We start from the raw sequence: 17416 nt of genomic DNA on the forward strand, positions 1-17416 counted from the left end.
TCACAGTCGTCACCACAAAGCATAAAAATGTAAACGAAAATAAATGTGAAAAATCTAATTTGCTTGGGTGGAAAGCAATTGCAAAGTGTCCATAGAAATTTTAAATCCACTAAAGGAAAAATAAAATGATAAAAAGAAAACAATACGACGCGCGTGTAATCAAGCAAGTAAGCCAACGCAGGCATAATCATAACCAACGACAGCAACAAAACAACCTTGTGTGTGGGGAAATTTAAGTGTGTTAAGGAAACCGTGTAGAAAATTTTAGAAAAATTCCTTTGGAATTTCACTATTACAAGTCAGAAAAAATACCAAAATATAAAAATCTGAGTTGTTTCTTTTAAATAAAAGTGAAAAGTGATAGTTTTGTTTAAAATCAAGAAAAACGCCCTTTTTCTAAACAAATAATAAAAAGTGCATACATCTGAGACCACATATAAAGGAATTGTTTAAACACCTCCCCCCCCCCCCAAAAAAAAAAAAAAAAAAGGCACTTGACCTGCCTTGGAGGAAGTAGCGCGTAAAACTCCCCCCACAAAAACTACAACCCAGGCCGCCTAGAACGAAAAACGGATTAAAATTACAAAAACCCGTGCCAACAACAAGAAAATTTTAGCAAAAAGCAGCCAAGGCAGCATAAAACCTTTCCCACTCATTCGAATGTTTTTTGATGGCCACCAACAACAACAATTTTGAGAAGAAGGAAGCAGCAAAAAGGATATTGCTCCTCACTTTTGATGGCCCTAAGCATTTTGTTTAAATATATTTGAGCATTTTATTGCCTCAGCCAGAGGGCGTCGAACGTAGGGCCGACAGACCTACAACCAAAGGAATCATCATTCATGAGCTCGCGCGCACACACACACACACACAGCAACAAGGAAACAACAATACAACGGCAAGTGCCAATGCTGCTTGCTGGACGGGTAGAAGGAATGAAAAAAAGCAAACCAAAATTTGCATTTGAAAAAATTTTGGTTTAAAAGCCCTGTCTGCCAGCCAGCCCACACATACACTGGCACACAAACGCAGAGAAAGATAAATAAAGAAAAGAGATCCCTAAAAACTACCTCTACCCCGCGCGGCAGTACAAATTTAAAAAAAAAAGGGAAATTGTAAAAAAACTCCAAAAGACAAAAAAAAACAACGAATACCAAAAGAAAAAGAAAATTTCATAACAAAGAAAAATCAAAGCAAAACCATAAAAATCTTTAATTTCCCTTCCAACAAAAATCATACAAAAAAATGACCAAACAACAAACGTGAGAGTTATCGGTGTTTTTTCTTAATAGGCATAGCTCCTCTGAGAATGAGTTGTGTTTGAGTGTGAGTTAAGGTGATGTTTGTAAATGACAACATAACAACAACGAAGATCATTCATTACCTTAAAACATTTGAGGGGTCTAGAGTAGTAATAATTTTAGCAAAACGCAAACAAAAGCTAAGCGCTCGTTTAGTTCGCTATCCTTTTTCCCCCTCTTCTCTTCTTTCTCCCTGAACATCATCTTTTCTGTATTGCATTTGGGGTAGCGGTTTTAATCCGCCCATAAAACCATCAAAATTAAGTTCTCCAAGCAAAATCATCATCATCCGGCATACCGTCACGCTGAGAACATCTACGACGGTGGCACCGATACCGACGACGACGAATGTCCTCTAGAATCGTCCACCATGAATCCCTATGAATATGAAACCACCTTGGATTGTCGCGACGACACAAGAGCGGTGGGTGGTGGTGGTGGAGGCGGTGGTGGTGGCGGCGGCGGCATACCAGTCGGCTCAATGACCCCACGTCATCCTCATAGCTCATCATCGGCGACGGCTTCACAACAGAACACCTTGCACCATCAGAATCATCAGAATTTTCAATTGCAACAACAACAGCAGCAGCAACAACAACAACAAACCGATTCACAATCATCCTATTATGATTATGAATATCAACATTTGCCACATCGGGCAAATGAAACACAACCCCCTTCATCGACATCCACAGCAGCCCGCACACATGGTAGACAAGGTGAGTTTTGTTGTTGTTTTTTTTTTTTTGCTAATAAGTAAAGAGAGAGAAAAAAACGTGTGGCTAATTAATCAGGGTAGTGTGATATGGTGTAGAAGGTGTTGTTTGTTAGAGAGTTGGGGCCAATGCAAGTATTGGATAGTTGAGAGGGATTAGGCACAATTATGGTGACAATGAAACTGTGAATGCTGTTGGAAATTGCACGTGTGGTTAAAAACGGATTAAAGTGATAATCTGGAGAATTGATATAGTTGAATATTGATTAATTGGTAAACTTTAGAAACTAAAAAAAAAATATTTTCATTATGAGTATTTTGCCCGCTAGTGCCGAAACAAATTTTTTCAATGTTTTCTTTGGTTCACTTGCCTATTGAAGTTCAAATCATTGAAGCAAAGAATTAACGATGACCGAGATTTTTGGAGTGGAAATACAGCGATTCTTTGCTGTGTAACTCTACTTCAACCTTCAAATATACTTTGAGAGAAAAAAGAAGGGAAAAGTAAGGCACAGTTTAATTAAAATTAAAATGTGGCACTTTGGATGATTGGCTTCAGTAACCAATTCAAAAATCAATTTCAACCGAACTGAACTTTGAAAACCACTATCATGGATCTTTTGCGAACCTGCGACATGTTATGTGTTTGGTTTATATAACAACCAAAATATTCTTAAAAAGTTTTGATATTTGGAGCTAATATAAAGCTCCAGATTTTTTCGAAATCTGATAAGGAAAAAGCCTAAATTGGGCCACATTAAAAAGTTAAGCACAGATGTTATAGGGACTACTATCACGCATTGTTGCAAATATCAAACAAATTGTATTAAAATTACGTCTTCTGTAAGTTATTATAACCAAACCGAAAATTTAGCTCCAAACCAAGCCTTAAATAAAATCTTAGAAAATTTCTAGGTAAAAGATATCATAATGTAATTTTCATTGGCATATAGTCGATGAATGAAAATCATAAAATTATTTTCTTTGTCGTCAAATAATTTAACGATTTTACAAATTTTATTTTATATTGTTGGTGTTAAAAAAAATACGCATACAAAAATCCGAAAACAAATCCTTTCTATTTTGGGCGTAAAAGGGCTACCTTGCGTTCTGTGGAAATCCTTGCGCTAAGCGTCACAAATTTTCTATAAAATATTTACTAAAATTCTTGAAGCAAATTTTCCCAAATTAATTGAAATGAGGAAAATTGGCGCCTAACGTAAATCAAAAGTTAAGTATTCATTATGTTTCCTAAAGGCCACTGTGTGTTTTGAGACGTGTTTATTTCAGGAAATTGGGGAATATATGCCATTGTTTCTCTCCTCTCCTCTTCCTCTTTCTTTTAAAATGCAAAATTTTTTGCATTTGCATCCTTACGTTGGGCGCCACAATAGAATAAAAAACACAAAAAATCTGCAACTAAATATTCTTAGCAAATCCAAGGCTTCAGTGTTTTAAAATTAATTGAAGTGATTTAAAATAACTTTAAATCGCCCAAAGTAAATGGAAAGCTAAGTCTTTAGCATTTATGCCGAACTTTGTGTTTCTAGATGTATTTTGTTCGAATTGAAAATATGGAAATAGTTGAAAAATACTATATTGTAATCCAAGGCATTTGTGTTTTAAGATCAATTGAAATTGAAGTTGGCGTTCAATGTAAGTGAATAATTAAATATTTTTTCTAAACTTTTGCTAGGTGTTTCGATACTCTGGGTTTTTATAAAAGGGGTCAAACGAAGAAATTACTGTACCTTAAATTATTTAAGTTCTATTAATTTTCTTAATTGGCAATCAACAATAATCCTAAACCAGGCGACGTACTTCAATAAAAAATTTAGTAACCTAATTTTTCCAAAGTGTGTTAAAACGATGTTTCTATAAATAATAATATTGTTTTGAGAAATAATCAAATAAACTTGTGAATTAAAACTACGTTTTGTGAAAGCTTTTTTTTTTGGTCCTTAATAAATCTGGCGCCCAACTTGGAGGACATATTAATAAATTCCTATTTTTCCTAAAATCGTTGTATTTATCCCAAAATCTGTGAGTATACAACCTCAAGTAAAGTAAGGCTATTTAAAACTAATTTACAAAGATCAATCTGGCCCCGAATGAACGTTCAAAAAATTTATAAAAGATACCACTTTCATTTTAGATGAAAGTAACATTTATTTTATATTTTTTAATAACATACGTTGCCCTCCAGATTAATTTTTTTTTAACTTTGATTTAATCGGAAAACATTTACTTTATAAGATTATATTCAATGTTTATAATCTAATGAGGTGAAAAAAGGTTTTCCGAAAAATATCTGGCGCTCAACGTCAATTATCAAAACATATAGAAACTTAGATTGGAATACAAACTTTTAATTTTTTCTGCCAGTAAAAATTATTTTGGCTATACTTTTAGCTTCATATTTTAGTGATTGTTAGAAAGAAATTTTATACATGTTCCAGAAAACATACGAATCAAGTACCCGTCGTCATATTTTATGATGTTATAATATCTAAATCTTAATATTCCTCAACATTTTATGCAATTTTTTCAATTTTAAATCATCTTTAGCCAAGGTTATTTTTTATATCATAAATTGCTAAAATGCCTGTGCTTATGACTGCTATTCACACCTTTGTTGGCTTCCTAAGTCTAAATAAATGCAAATTCAAACAAGTTATTAAATGAGATTCTATGTCATTCAATTCATATGAAACAATGATTAATCCACACAAAACAACGCAAAATGGTTGACATTTTATTTGCTAAAGTTGATCAGAATAAATCCGAAAACTTTGCATCTATTTAATTGAGAAAACAAACAAAGATCAATATGAACTGGGAACAGAATCTATGATTATGTATAATTTTGTATTGTTTGCTTATGAGATTCCTATAGAGTTTTGATTTAATTTGTTTTACTTTGAGTTGTTAAGGCATGAAGTTTGTATATAGGTACTTTCGCTTAGAACGTGTGGTTTTTCGAACCAGTTTTACATAAATTTTTTGATTCTTTACATAAATCATGGCAAAAAAAATTTTTAGCTGTGGTAAAAATTTTTGAATTTTCTTTTAAAAAATTGGCGCCCAACAGTGGGTCTATGTGTTTCAGCAAAACAACAAATTGAGGCATATTTCCAACTGCATAAAAACTCCTAGATTATTTATTATATTTCATTTTATTTGTGCGACTCCATTAACTACGTGTACTGCTGCGTACAACTGGCGCCCAACGTTAATGCTATGTCTACATTGACTCGTTTTGAAAAACATCTCGACCGTTAACACTAGTTGAGATGTTTTGGAAATTGCATTTTTTCACACTCCAACATAAATGTTGAGCTGCACTATGGCTATGATTTATTTTGTCTTGCTTTGACATTATTCAGGGCTGTGTTTATTTAACACAATTTAGGCATTTTTTGTGTTCACATGCTTTGAACGACTCGTTTTTGCGGCAAACGAGTCGTTTTGCCCTTATGAGTTGTAAAGGAAAAACGAGTCGTATTCAGAGCATTGTAAAGGGATAGCGTGTCGTTTGCTCAAAACAGCTTTGGCCTGAACATGATATAACCTGAAATTTAATTTTTATAAACCAAAAAAAAAGTTAAGTTAAAAACTTCTGGATTGGTTGGTTCCTATAAATATTTCCATCTTTCATTTGAGCCTAGATTATTATATTTACTACTCTAGTTTTTATTTTCCCACATTTTGCAATACAGGAGTTTTAAATTCCTAATTTCCTCTCGCCATAGCAATGCACGGCATTCATAGGGGACATACACAGCGTGTTGGCTAAAAAAAAAAAATTACTTGCCAATAGTTTGCGCGAATTTTATTTTACAACCAACACTATTTGCAAACAAATCACTATTTCCTCAATGATTTTTCAAAAACAAAAATCTGTGACAGTTGCCAAACACACGCTGATCTTTTTTGTACAGAATAGACGAAGAATGAATCTCCGTTATCGAGCGACTTTTTGTTCGGAGATTAATTCCGTTCCGTAAGTACAAACTCGATCATAATAAGTCGATTGCGGATGCGAGAATTAGGCTCCTGGTTTCCTTACTCATACGTTTGCAAAAAAGTAGGAAGATGTGACTGAGTATTTTATTTAAGAGCCAATTTTGTAGTAGTTAAAAGAATGTGAAAATGGGCACTTTTTTGGCTTTTAGACATATTTAAGATAAGTGCGAATTTCGCTTTGCTGCTTCAAAAAGCGTGCAAAACATGTTTTGGCTGGTAAGTCAAAACGACTGTACTGTCCATTATAGATGGCGCCCAACATAAAGGGAAACGATTGTAATATTTGGCTCCAGCAATCTTCAAAAGTTTTTAAAGTTGTTGCTCATATTTGGTAAAATTTTGAATCAAAAATTACGGCGCCCAACGTAGAGGAGATACGGGTTTTTTCTAGAAAAGCTTTTAACATATAGTTTTAGAACATTTGTCTGTATTACAATATCAAATATTATGAAATTAAATCCTGGAATTAAGAAAGTAATTGGTTTTCCAATGTTCTGCAATATATATAGGATTACGCTTATAGCTTGCGGCCAACGAAATGTAGAGCCATGCATTTTTTTGGAATTTCGAATATATTCCTTGCACACTTCTGGAGTTCAAATACACAGCCATTTATTTATTTTTAGTTATATTACCGGCTGACTTGTAAACCTGTTTGTTTGTTCTGTAGTTTATCCTTAAATTATTTCAAATTCTTTGTTGGTGTTTCTCATAAATACGGGCACCCAACTTAAGGCTTATAAGAGTTCTGCTTTGCTATAACTGGCGCCCATTGTTACTGATTTCTAGCACAAGCTTCAAAAATCAGTAGTCTATCAATCCCATGGCAGTCGGTTGTACGTAGCGGATTGACCCGATGAAGTCCTTCATCGGCAAGGGATGCCAGCTCAGTGCACAACACACTGCAACGTCAACATCGATAATCTATTATGTTTTGAGTTAAATCTTTAGTGACTTTGAGTTAAATCTTTAGTGACTTTGAGTTAAATCTTTAGTTATCGGTTAATTTGTTAACCTTTTGTTTATTAAACGTACACAATAAAAGTCAAATTACACATTTTAATGATTTCATTCACGTTTTGCTGATAGTCACTTTTTATTGTTGTGTTAAAAATGCTTAAAATCTTGTATTAACAAATAAATGACCCTACTCTGCTTACAACTTTTCAACATAAAATCGTTATGTATATTTAGTCCACTTTATGGATGGAAAAAACATGTTTAACACTTATTTTCCAAATCGTCATGCCAAGAATAAAGCTGGGCATTTGCTTGTCTTAATTGCATATCTCTACACCACCATAAACAATAGAATTATGATTTTTTTTGTTTTTTGAAATTTCGGAAGTTTCATTTCCAAAAAGGTATATGAAATCTTAAAATATTTTATAACTTGTAAAAACGAAAAAAAAATAAAACAATAGACGCCCATAAAATCTATGTTTACATATGGTAAATTATTTTTAAACTCTAGTTTCTAGTGGGTGCCTTGACGAATAAACCACCCATTACGATTATTTTGATTTCATTTCTGCTCCATATGAACAAATGAGCATTTAAGCCACTTTATGGTATATAAACTTCTTTAAGATGACCTACAATAGGCTTAATCTTCCATAACAGTCACACAATACTTACAAATGAAGTGTTCGTGTTACATGCTTTTTGTTGTGGATTTATGTCCAATAATTGGCTTTAAATTCTCAGAAAATGCGATGAAGACTATGCCAGTTATTGTGTCATAACTCCTAGGGATTACAAAATTTTCGAAACTGAATTTTGTTTCTGGTGTATGCTTTAATTAAAAATAATGATACAAAATCTGTTTGGAAAATTGCTCTTAATTGTTTGGGAAATGTTCGTTGTGATAACTTAATAATGTACCAATTTTTTCCTTAACAAGCTGAATGCGTTTGAATGTTAAGGGCAAGCATTGGTTGTAATAATTGCTGGTAATTTTGAGCAACTTTTGTTTTTTTGAGGTAGCCCAAGGGCTTATCACTTTAAATTGAGTAAATTTGGCTAGGAAATTGCAGCATTGATGCAGGAAGTGTTAATTTGCATTAAAAATCTTGAATTCTTATAATGCAAGTGAAGACGCATAATAACTTGGCTGTAGTTGGAAGACGATACAAAATCCTCTTGAGCAAATAATAAATAAATAAAATGCTATAAATGAAACTAGACGACTGGCGCCCAACGAAAGTTAGTGTTTTTTGCTAGTATGAGATATGTCGGCGAATGATGAACAAACCGTAGCGTCCAAATCCTTGAACAAAAATATTATGTATTTATTCCATTCTAATCCATGTGACGTTTATTTAAAATTGCTTATTTGGCGGCCAACAAAAATGATCCATCTACCACCAAGAAGTTAAACATGCTAGCGCTAAAATAAAGTAAAATAAAATGGAAAAGTTTCGTTAAATAATGGTTCTCAATAAATCGTTCTTCGATCTCTGTTTGGAGAATAACAATCTGGCGCCCAACGACATTTTTTTCAGATAAGAGAAATGTTGAAAAATAAGAAACAAACTTGACAAACGATTTCATAATTAAATAATATATGTTTTTTTTTATGCAATTGCAGCCCAATTTAGAGTTTTATTCTGGCGCCCAACGAAAATTAACCACCTAGCGCCCAACTATTTTTTTTTTAAACAAAAAATTTTTTTAAAAAGTTTCCTTCAATAAGTTTTTTTAATAACGCCTAACAGAACTGCAATCAATCCTCCGAAAGGATTGTCACTTAAACTTGAGTTGTTTTTTCCGAGCCCAACAAAATTTAACCATCTAGCGACCAACCAAAATATTTTGTTTGTACTGCAAATATTTTTGAAAAGTTCCCATTCAAAAAAGTGTAGAGCATTTATTTCCAAACAAAAATAGCGCTTAAATCCTTAAAAAAAAGTTTGTCCTTTCGAAAGCATGTGATTCCCTTTAAAAAAAAAAAAAAACTATCTGGCATCAAACAAAAATAATATATCCAACTCCAAAATAAATTAAAAATTCTAGCGACCAGCTGAAACATACAGATAGCAGTATATGAAAAAAATTTCTTCAAAATAATGTTTTTCAACAATATTGGCGCTCAACGTAAATTCTATATTTGCAAATAAGCGAAATATAGATGTTTAACGGGAAATGATGAAAAAATTTTTAATTTTTAATAATTTTTGTTCTTGGTCAACGCAAGTGGCTTTCGTTTAAATAAACTCGTATGTGATGCATCTAAGGCACAAAGTAAGTGATTTATCAAGCGTCCAACATAACTGTCAAACTGTGCCCAACTTTATTTTTTTTTTTTTTGACAAATAACAGAAATAGGTATGCAAAGATAGAATGAATAATTTAGCGCCCAACTGTAATCGAATATAAAGAAATTATGTTCTTAAAAATGTGTTTCGTTTACTTGTGTACATTTGTTGGCAAATGTTTTAACCCTTGTCTTCTCTTTGAACTCCTCAAATTGTAGGCTTCTTTTTAATGTGCTTGAAATTTAATGTGTTTATTGATTTCCATGCAACCCCATTTCACCCAAAAACTTAAATACGACATTTATTTTCCTATACCGCCCAAAACTTACTCACTTACATCCTTTAACTCTTCTCTTCCAAATGGCAAGTGCGTTTGTGTCATTTTGTTGTGCCGGGTCATTAAAGGATTTTTCAATAATTTTTCCAATTTTCCCAAACCAAAAACAAAAAAAAAAAAAAAATACTGCACATACACATAACTGCGTTCAATAGCTATTTGCTGCTCTCTTCCTTTCTACTCTGCTAGCTCTCAATGTTCGTTTATCCAGAGTGACATTAATGATGACATATCAGCTGCCAAAGTAAATGAGGCATTTAATGCGTTTTCCAAACATGTTGCTGAGCAAAGAAGGAGAAGCTGCTCAAAGAAAACAAGGCAATAAGTGGAAAATGCCAAAACTGAAAATGCAGAAACAAAATCCCTCTTGGGAGAGAAAGCAAAACAAACCAGAGGAACAGATGAACAAACATAAATTCTCGAACATTGGAAGAGCACAACCAAAAAGGATCATTGAGAATTGGATTGGAATATCGTATAGAAAGGGGGCTATCTAATATAGGGATCAGGTATGTCACATAAGCTGCTGTAGATGAAGCAGAATAAAAGAATAGATTAAACGCCCTCAAAAAAAAAAATGGTTGTACTTTTGTTTTTGGGTGTTGTTTTTTTAAGAGTTTTTAATTAGTAAACAGATCCTTAAGTAAACAAAGCAAAAAAGAAAGATTTATGGTGAAAAATTTGAAAAAAAAATCAGATTTCATTTTGCTTTTCATATATAAATCTTACTTCTAATTGGGAGGATAAATACTGTCTCATAAATTTTGTAAAAATCAATTTATGTGCAATCGAAGCTGTTTGTTTTGATATGATGTCCTTTGATAAAGTTGTAGCTAGATTCCGATTGTTCTTATCTACTATTAATAAATATTTGCTTTTTTTTATTTAAAGAGAAGGACATCCAGCGAACTGCTCAAACACAAATAGCATCTCATGCCAAGGTCAAAGGTCAGTGGAGACTGCCCTGCACGAGGTTGTGCATAGAATAGAAGAATCCTTCGATGCCAAAACATACACCACGGGAGTATGCACTGACATCGAGGTGGCTTTAAACAATGTACGGACCGACTGAGAAAAACCTTAAAACATTAAGCACTGATCTCAGTATATTGTAATGTGCCCATTCAAACCATTTGAAGAACTAGAAGGATTGTGTGAACCAAAGATAAACTTGTTAATGAATATCATTCCAGGTCTAGGTTACAAATTGTATTGAAGACTTTTGTATAGAGAGAGCTAATTAATTTAACATGTGATGGATTGCCGCTGTTTGCATCCAGGCAACATGAACTTTATGCTGTTTAAACATTTGTAAATACATTTCCTGTTTCGATTCGCTATTGCTAGATTCCTACTGTCCCCATCTAATACCAATAAATGATAATCCTAATCCCATCTGATACCAATAAGTGATAATCCTGGCCACCGTAGCGCAGAGGTTAACATGTTCGTCTATGACGCTGAACGCCTGGGTTCGATTCCTGGCGAGACCATCAGAAAAATTTTCAGCGTTGGTTTTCCCCTCCTAATGCTGGCAACATTTGTGAGGTACTAACCACGTAAAACTTCTCCAAAGAGATGTGCCATTGCGGCACGCCGTTCGGACTCGGCTATAAAAAGGAGGCCGCTAATCAGCTTAAACTTGAATCGGACTGCACTCATTGATATGTGAGAAGTTTGCCCATGTTCCTTAGTGGAATGTTCATGGGCAAATTTGAAAATGGCATTTCTCATCAAAACAAGAAAAATATGTGATTTTTTAAACAGATTAATGCTTATGCAATACCATAATAGTTGGGGACCGTAGAAGACTAGGGGATCAAAGTTTTATTGGTGGAAAAATTCTAATTTTATCAATTTTTTTTTAAATCTGATTTTCGTGATGTATACTTTACCAAAATCGTTATTCGGTGAGATTTTCTATAGAAATCAAAATTAAATTAAATCCTAAACTCAAAAGTTATAAATAATTTGCTACTCTATACATATCTGTTACTATATATCGTCTGTTATTAATTTTTTTTTTCCACGAGTTCTATTAATATCATTCCTCATATCCATATTGTGGCAAATATTGCCTCATAAATTTTGTGAGTTGCTTCCTTCAGTACATTACTAAAATTAAGTTTTTGTAATCTTTGCCTGATATTTCTTGGTATCCCACTATTATCAAATCTATTTTCAAATGAAAATTTTGTTATTTGCTTCATTTGACATGCGAATAAAGCTGTCAAAAATGTTCATATAGCCAAAAGAATGTTTGCCACTCTTGCCGCCCCGAAGAAAATTTGTTACGTTCAAGTCTATATATTTAAAATGAAATTCAGATTTCAGTTTCCGCTTTAGCCAGGACCATTTTGTATGTTGTTCTTTAGCTTACTCCTTCATCTTCCAAAGTTCATTGTTTTTTTTTTTTTCTTTACCAACACATTCAGTTATTTTTCTTCTTTTCTTATTTGGATATGTCAATTATATTTTTAGGGATTTTTTTTTCTTCTTTTTTTTTTGCATTTCTCCGAACTCAATTCTTGACAAAACTGGTGTTAGCATATTTTTGACAGCTGTCGTAGAAGTAATAAGTTCGGTTGAAGCACAAGTATTCCAGTGTATTCCATTCTCTAATTTGTCCACGGTTTAATTCCTTAATCATGCAACGTTCCTTTCAAGTACGAGTTTGTCGCATCTGGAATACTTTTTTACCATACTCTGAAAGACACTTTGAACTTTCAATTTCTAACTTTAAAATGAAAATGCTAACTCTTTTATCGTCTTGACTGTTGATAATGGGTAAAGAATTAAGTGATATGTTTATGGGGGAAACAATCCAAATCCATGATAGAGTAGTAAAATATTTTTAATTTATATACGTTTGTAGATATAAGTATTTAGTTATATTGTGCCATTATATATTTCTTTGTAATCAATTTGGCCAAAATGGCTTTGAGATTATTAATAAAGTGAATTGAATTGAATTGAATTGAAATGCTGAAAAGGACATGGTTGTTTTTCTTGTGTTCTTGTGATTTGCTATAACAAGATAAGCTTGAATAGTTCCTTGACAAACTACCAAGGAAATTGTTAATGCCTTTGCATGGTTTTCTGCATTTTTTATGGCAGAGCATTTTCTAGATTCATTTTTTATACCCACCACCATAGAATGGGGGTATACTAATTTCGTCATTCTGTTTGTAACACCTCGAAATATTCGTCTTAGAGCCCATAAAGTATATATCGTGATGTCATTTTAAGTCGATCTAGCCAAGTCCGTCCGTCTGTCTATAGAAATCACGCTAACTTTCGAAGGAGTACATCTAGCCGCTTGAAATATTGCACAAATTCTTGCAGGTCGGTTGGGATTGTAAATGGGCTATATCGGTCCATGTATTGATATAGATGCCATATAAACTGATCTTGGGTCTTAACTTTTTGAGCTTCTAGAGGGTGCAGTTCTCGCCTGATTTGACTGAAATTTTGCACAACTATGCAAAGTATGATTCAAATCGGTTCATAACCTGATATAGCCGCCATGTAAACCGATCATGGGTCTTGACTTCTTCAGCTTTTAGAGGTCGCAATTCTCATCCGATTTGGCTGAAATTTTGCAAGAGGTGTTTTGTTATGACTTCCAACAACTGTGCTAAGTATGACGCAAATCGTTGTAGAACCTGATATATCTGTCCTATAAACCGATCTGGGATCCTGACTTCTTGAGCCTCTAGAGGGCGCAATTCTCATCCGATTTGGCAAACATTTTGTACAACGGCTTCTCTCATGACTTTCAACATAAGTGTCCAATATGGTCTGAATCGACCAATAACTGGATACAGCTCCCATATAAACCGATCTCACGATTTTGCTTGTTGAGCCCCTACAAGACGCAATTCTTATCCGAATGGACTGAAATATTACACAATGACTTCTACAATGTTCAGCATTCCATTTATTAATGGTCCGAATCGTACTAAAACTTGATAGAGCTCCAATAGCATAACAGTTCTTATTCATTATTCTTTGTTTGCCTAAAAAGACATACCGCGCAAAGAACTCGAAAAATGCTATCCATGTTGGAGGGTATATAAGATTCGGCCCGGCCGAACTTAGTACGCTCTTACTTCTTTTGTATTCTTTTTATACCCACCGCCGAAGGATGGGGGTATATTCATTTTGTCATTCCGTTGCAACACATCGAAATATCCATTTCCGACCCTATAAAGTATATATATTCTTGATCGTCCTAAAAGTCTAAGACGATCTAGCCATGTCCGTCCGTCTGTCTGTTGAAATCACTCTACAGTCTAAACAAATAGAGATATTGGACTGAAACTTTGCACAAATTCTTTTTTTGTCCATAGGCAGGTTAAGTTCGAAGATGCATCTGCATCGGACTATATCTTCATATAGCCCCCATATGGACCGATCCGCCGATTTGAGGTCTTAGGCCCATAAAAGCCACATTTATTATCCGATTTTGCTGAAATTTCAAACAGTGAGTTTTGTAACGCCACTCTACATCCTACTTCAACGTGGCCCCGATGGGTCCAGATTTGGATATAGCTGCCATATTGACCGATCTCTCAATTAAAGGTTTTGGGTCCTTAAAAGGCGTATTTCTTGTACGAAGTCGCCGAAATTGGGGACAGTGAGTTGTGTTAGGCCCCTCGACATCCTTCGTCAATTTGGCCCAGATCGATCCAGATTTGGATATAATTGCCATATAGACCGGTCCTTCGATTTAGGGTCTTAGGCCCATAAAATCCACATTTATTATCCGAGTTTGCTGAAATTTGGGACAGTGAGTTGTGTTAGGTACTTCGACATCTTTTAGCAATTTGGCTTAGATCAGTTGAAATTTGGATATAGTTGCCATATAGACCGATCTCACGGTTTAAGGTTTTGACCCCATAAGAGGAACATTTTTTGTCCAAAGTCGCCGAAATTTGGGACAGTGAATTGTGTTAGGGGCTTCGATAACTGTCTTGAAATTGGCCCAGATCGGTCCAGATCTGAATATAGCTGTCATATAGACCGACCTCTCGATTTAAAATCTTGACCTTATAAAAGGCGCATTTATAATGCGATTTCGCAAAATTTTGACACAGTGCCGCTATGTTAGCCTTTTCGACATCCGTGTTTATGATTGGGATCGGTCTATATTTGGGTATAGCTACCAAAGAGACCAATATTTTGTTTTGCAAAATTGAACAATGACTTGCACTCAACGTCCATGCCGAATTTGGACCATATTTCGATATAGCTCCTATTGGGGCAAAAATTATGCATCTTAACCGGATTATGGCGAATGGTGGATTACATATATGCCCGAGGTGGTAGGTATTTAAAGTTCGGTCCGGCCGAACTTAACGCCTTTTTACTTGTTATTTAGTCCAAATATTTGTTATTGACATTTTTCCAAGTAAATTGTCAGATCCGCAGGGAAGAATTAACGAAAAAATAAAAAAGGATGCCTTTGATTTACTTATGTTTATATGAGAAAGTCTCAGCGGGATTAGTATGAAAAAAATTAAATTGACACAAGACCTTACAAATGTGTCAAAAACAAGAATAACAATTTTCCTAACTCTAACATTTTCCAAAAAAAACAACAACTTAGCAAAATGTAAACTAAATCAATTTGTTATTTATGGCTGGCATGAAAAGGTTTTTTTCTTTAAGCTGAAATCTTTGGAGCCTTTTGTTTAGGAAAGTTAAATTTTCTTAAACCATAAATGGGTTTTGAATCCAGCTATAAAATGCTACAAACTATATGTTGCAAAAGGCGAAATGGACGTTCCGCTTTGTATTTTGAAGCATATTCATTCTGATGAAAAAGGTTAATCAGTTTAAAAAAGTTTTAACATAGATTCCTATTGTTACCATCTACTTTAATCAAGAAGAGAATGTTTATTGCAACTGCAATTGCCTTTTTATGAAAAAAAAAAATTATGCTAGAATTCAAATAAATATATAAAAAATAAGAGATTGAGACATTCGAATTCACACGAGCTGAAATCCCAAATCCCATACAGGCTTCTAAAAACAAAGAATATAAACTATAAAACAGAAATATTTGATTTTTTTTTAAATTGGATTTGAATGCGAAATTAAGGGCTTTATAGTTTCCCAATTGAATTTAGTTTTTATATAAAAAAAATTTTTGCTCAAGGATTCCTCCTGTCACTACCTACTACAATAGAAAGATAATTTTTAGTTTTAGAAAAGTAACTTAAAAAAATATTGCAAACGCAAAAAAAATTGTATAAGTGTTAAACAAAATAGTAGAAGGAGACAGTAGTAATACAAACAAGTTGAGAAGGAAATTATATGAATAATGTTAGGCAAACCTTGAATGTCATTGATTCAAGGTTTGTCTAACATTTTTCCGTCTAAAGCCCGTAGAAGACGCATTTATTATATGATTGCGCTGGAATTTTAAACTCAAAATTGTTTTATTCCTCCCGACATTCGTACCAAATACACAGATCGAACTATTGGGTTGCTCAAAAAGTAATTGCGGATATTTCATATAGTCGGCGTTGACAAATTTTTTCACAGCTTGTGACTCTGTAATTGCATTCTTTCTTCTGTCAGTTATCAGTTGTTACTTTTAGCTTGCTTTCAAAAAAAAAAGTGTGAAAAAGTACAGGGTGGCTGATGAAAGCCGCTACCAAAAAAAAATGTAATAACTTTTTTTCTATTTAATAATAATAATTTAATAATTAATTTAATTAATTAATTAATTAATTTAATTAATAATAATTTAATAATTAATTTAATAATTTAATTTAACATGAATAAAAGAAAAATGTATTCCATACACCGAAAAAAAAATGTAGCAATATTCATCATTGTAGCAATATTCATCAGCCACCCTGTATATTTGATTAAAGTTCATTCTAAGTTTTATTAAAAATGCATTTACTTTCTTTTAAAAAATCCGCAATTACTTTTTGGGCAACCCAATATATATGGATATAGCTGCCTTATAGGCCATTCTTTCGAAATAGGGTTTAAAGGCCGTAAAACATTAGTTTATTTTCTGATTTCGCTGGAATTTCATACAGTGAATTGCATTAAAATTCCTGACATCCGTCTCAAATATGATGCAAATCGGAATGTATTTATATATATTGTAGTTACCCCATAGAGCGATCTTCCAGTTTAGGGTCTTAATCTTGTAAAAACCCGATTTATTGCCCAATTTCGCTGAAACTATGATTTGTATAAGAATTCTCGGGATATGAATCAAATGTGATCAATTTATCCATAATGGTGGATATCCAAAGTTCGACACGTGCTGAACTTATTACGTTTTAACTTGTTTTTGCTGTATCTTTGATAAGGCTCTTGCTAGATTATTACTGTCGCTTTTTGCTGCCTATATTTTTTATGTTTACTAAGATTTTTACTAATGAAATTAATCTTGGGAACCTACCACCATGGATTTTGCTAAAAATTAAATTTAGTTGAAGGGCATAATTTTATTCTACATGCCAAACTTCTGTCACACCAGCACAAATTAAACCTTCTAGGAACCGAACAACGACAGTCGAGAGACAGATTTATATGGGAGCTATATCAGGTTATAGACTGATTTGGACCATATTCGCCACAGTTGTTGGAAGTCGTAACAGAACACCGCATGCAAAATGACAGCCAAATAAGACAACAATTGACAAGTCCGGAGATCGATTTATATGGGAACTACAGGGTGGCTGATGAATATTGCTACAATGATGAATATTGCTACATTTTTTTTTCGGTGTATGGAATACATTTTTCT

General features: G+C 33.5%; 1 protein-coding gene across 3 annotated transcripts in view; it reads left to right on the plus strand.

Moving 5' to 3' along the window:
- Positions 1 to 481: 481 nt before the first annotated feature.
- Positions 482 to 17416, plus strand: part of LOC106091817 (teneurin-m) — a 497726-nt gene continuing 480791 nt past the window's right edge. For all 3 annotated transcript variants that reach the window (XM_059360132.1, XM_059360133.1, XM_059360135.1), the window contains exon 1: positions 482 to 2020. In XM_059360132.1, coding sequence (XP_059216115.1) covers positions 1672 to 2020 — 349 coding nt within the window. In that variant the 5' untranslated portion in view covers positions 482 to 1671. The remainder of the gene's footprint in view (positions 2021 to 17416) is intronic.

The sequence above is a fragment of the Stomoxys calcitrans genome, chromosome 1 (assembly GCF_963082655.1).
Source record: "Stomoxys calcitrans chromosome 1, idStoCalc2.1, whole genome shotgun sequence".
In the NCBI taxonomy this organism is placed as follows: Eukaryota; Metazoa; Arthropoda; class Insecta; order Diptera; family Muscidae; genus Stomoxys; species Stomoxys calcitrans.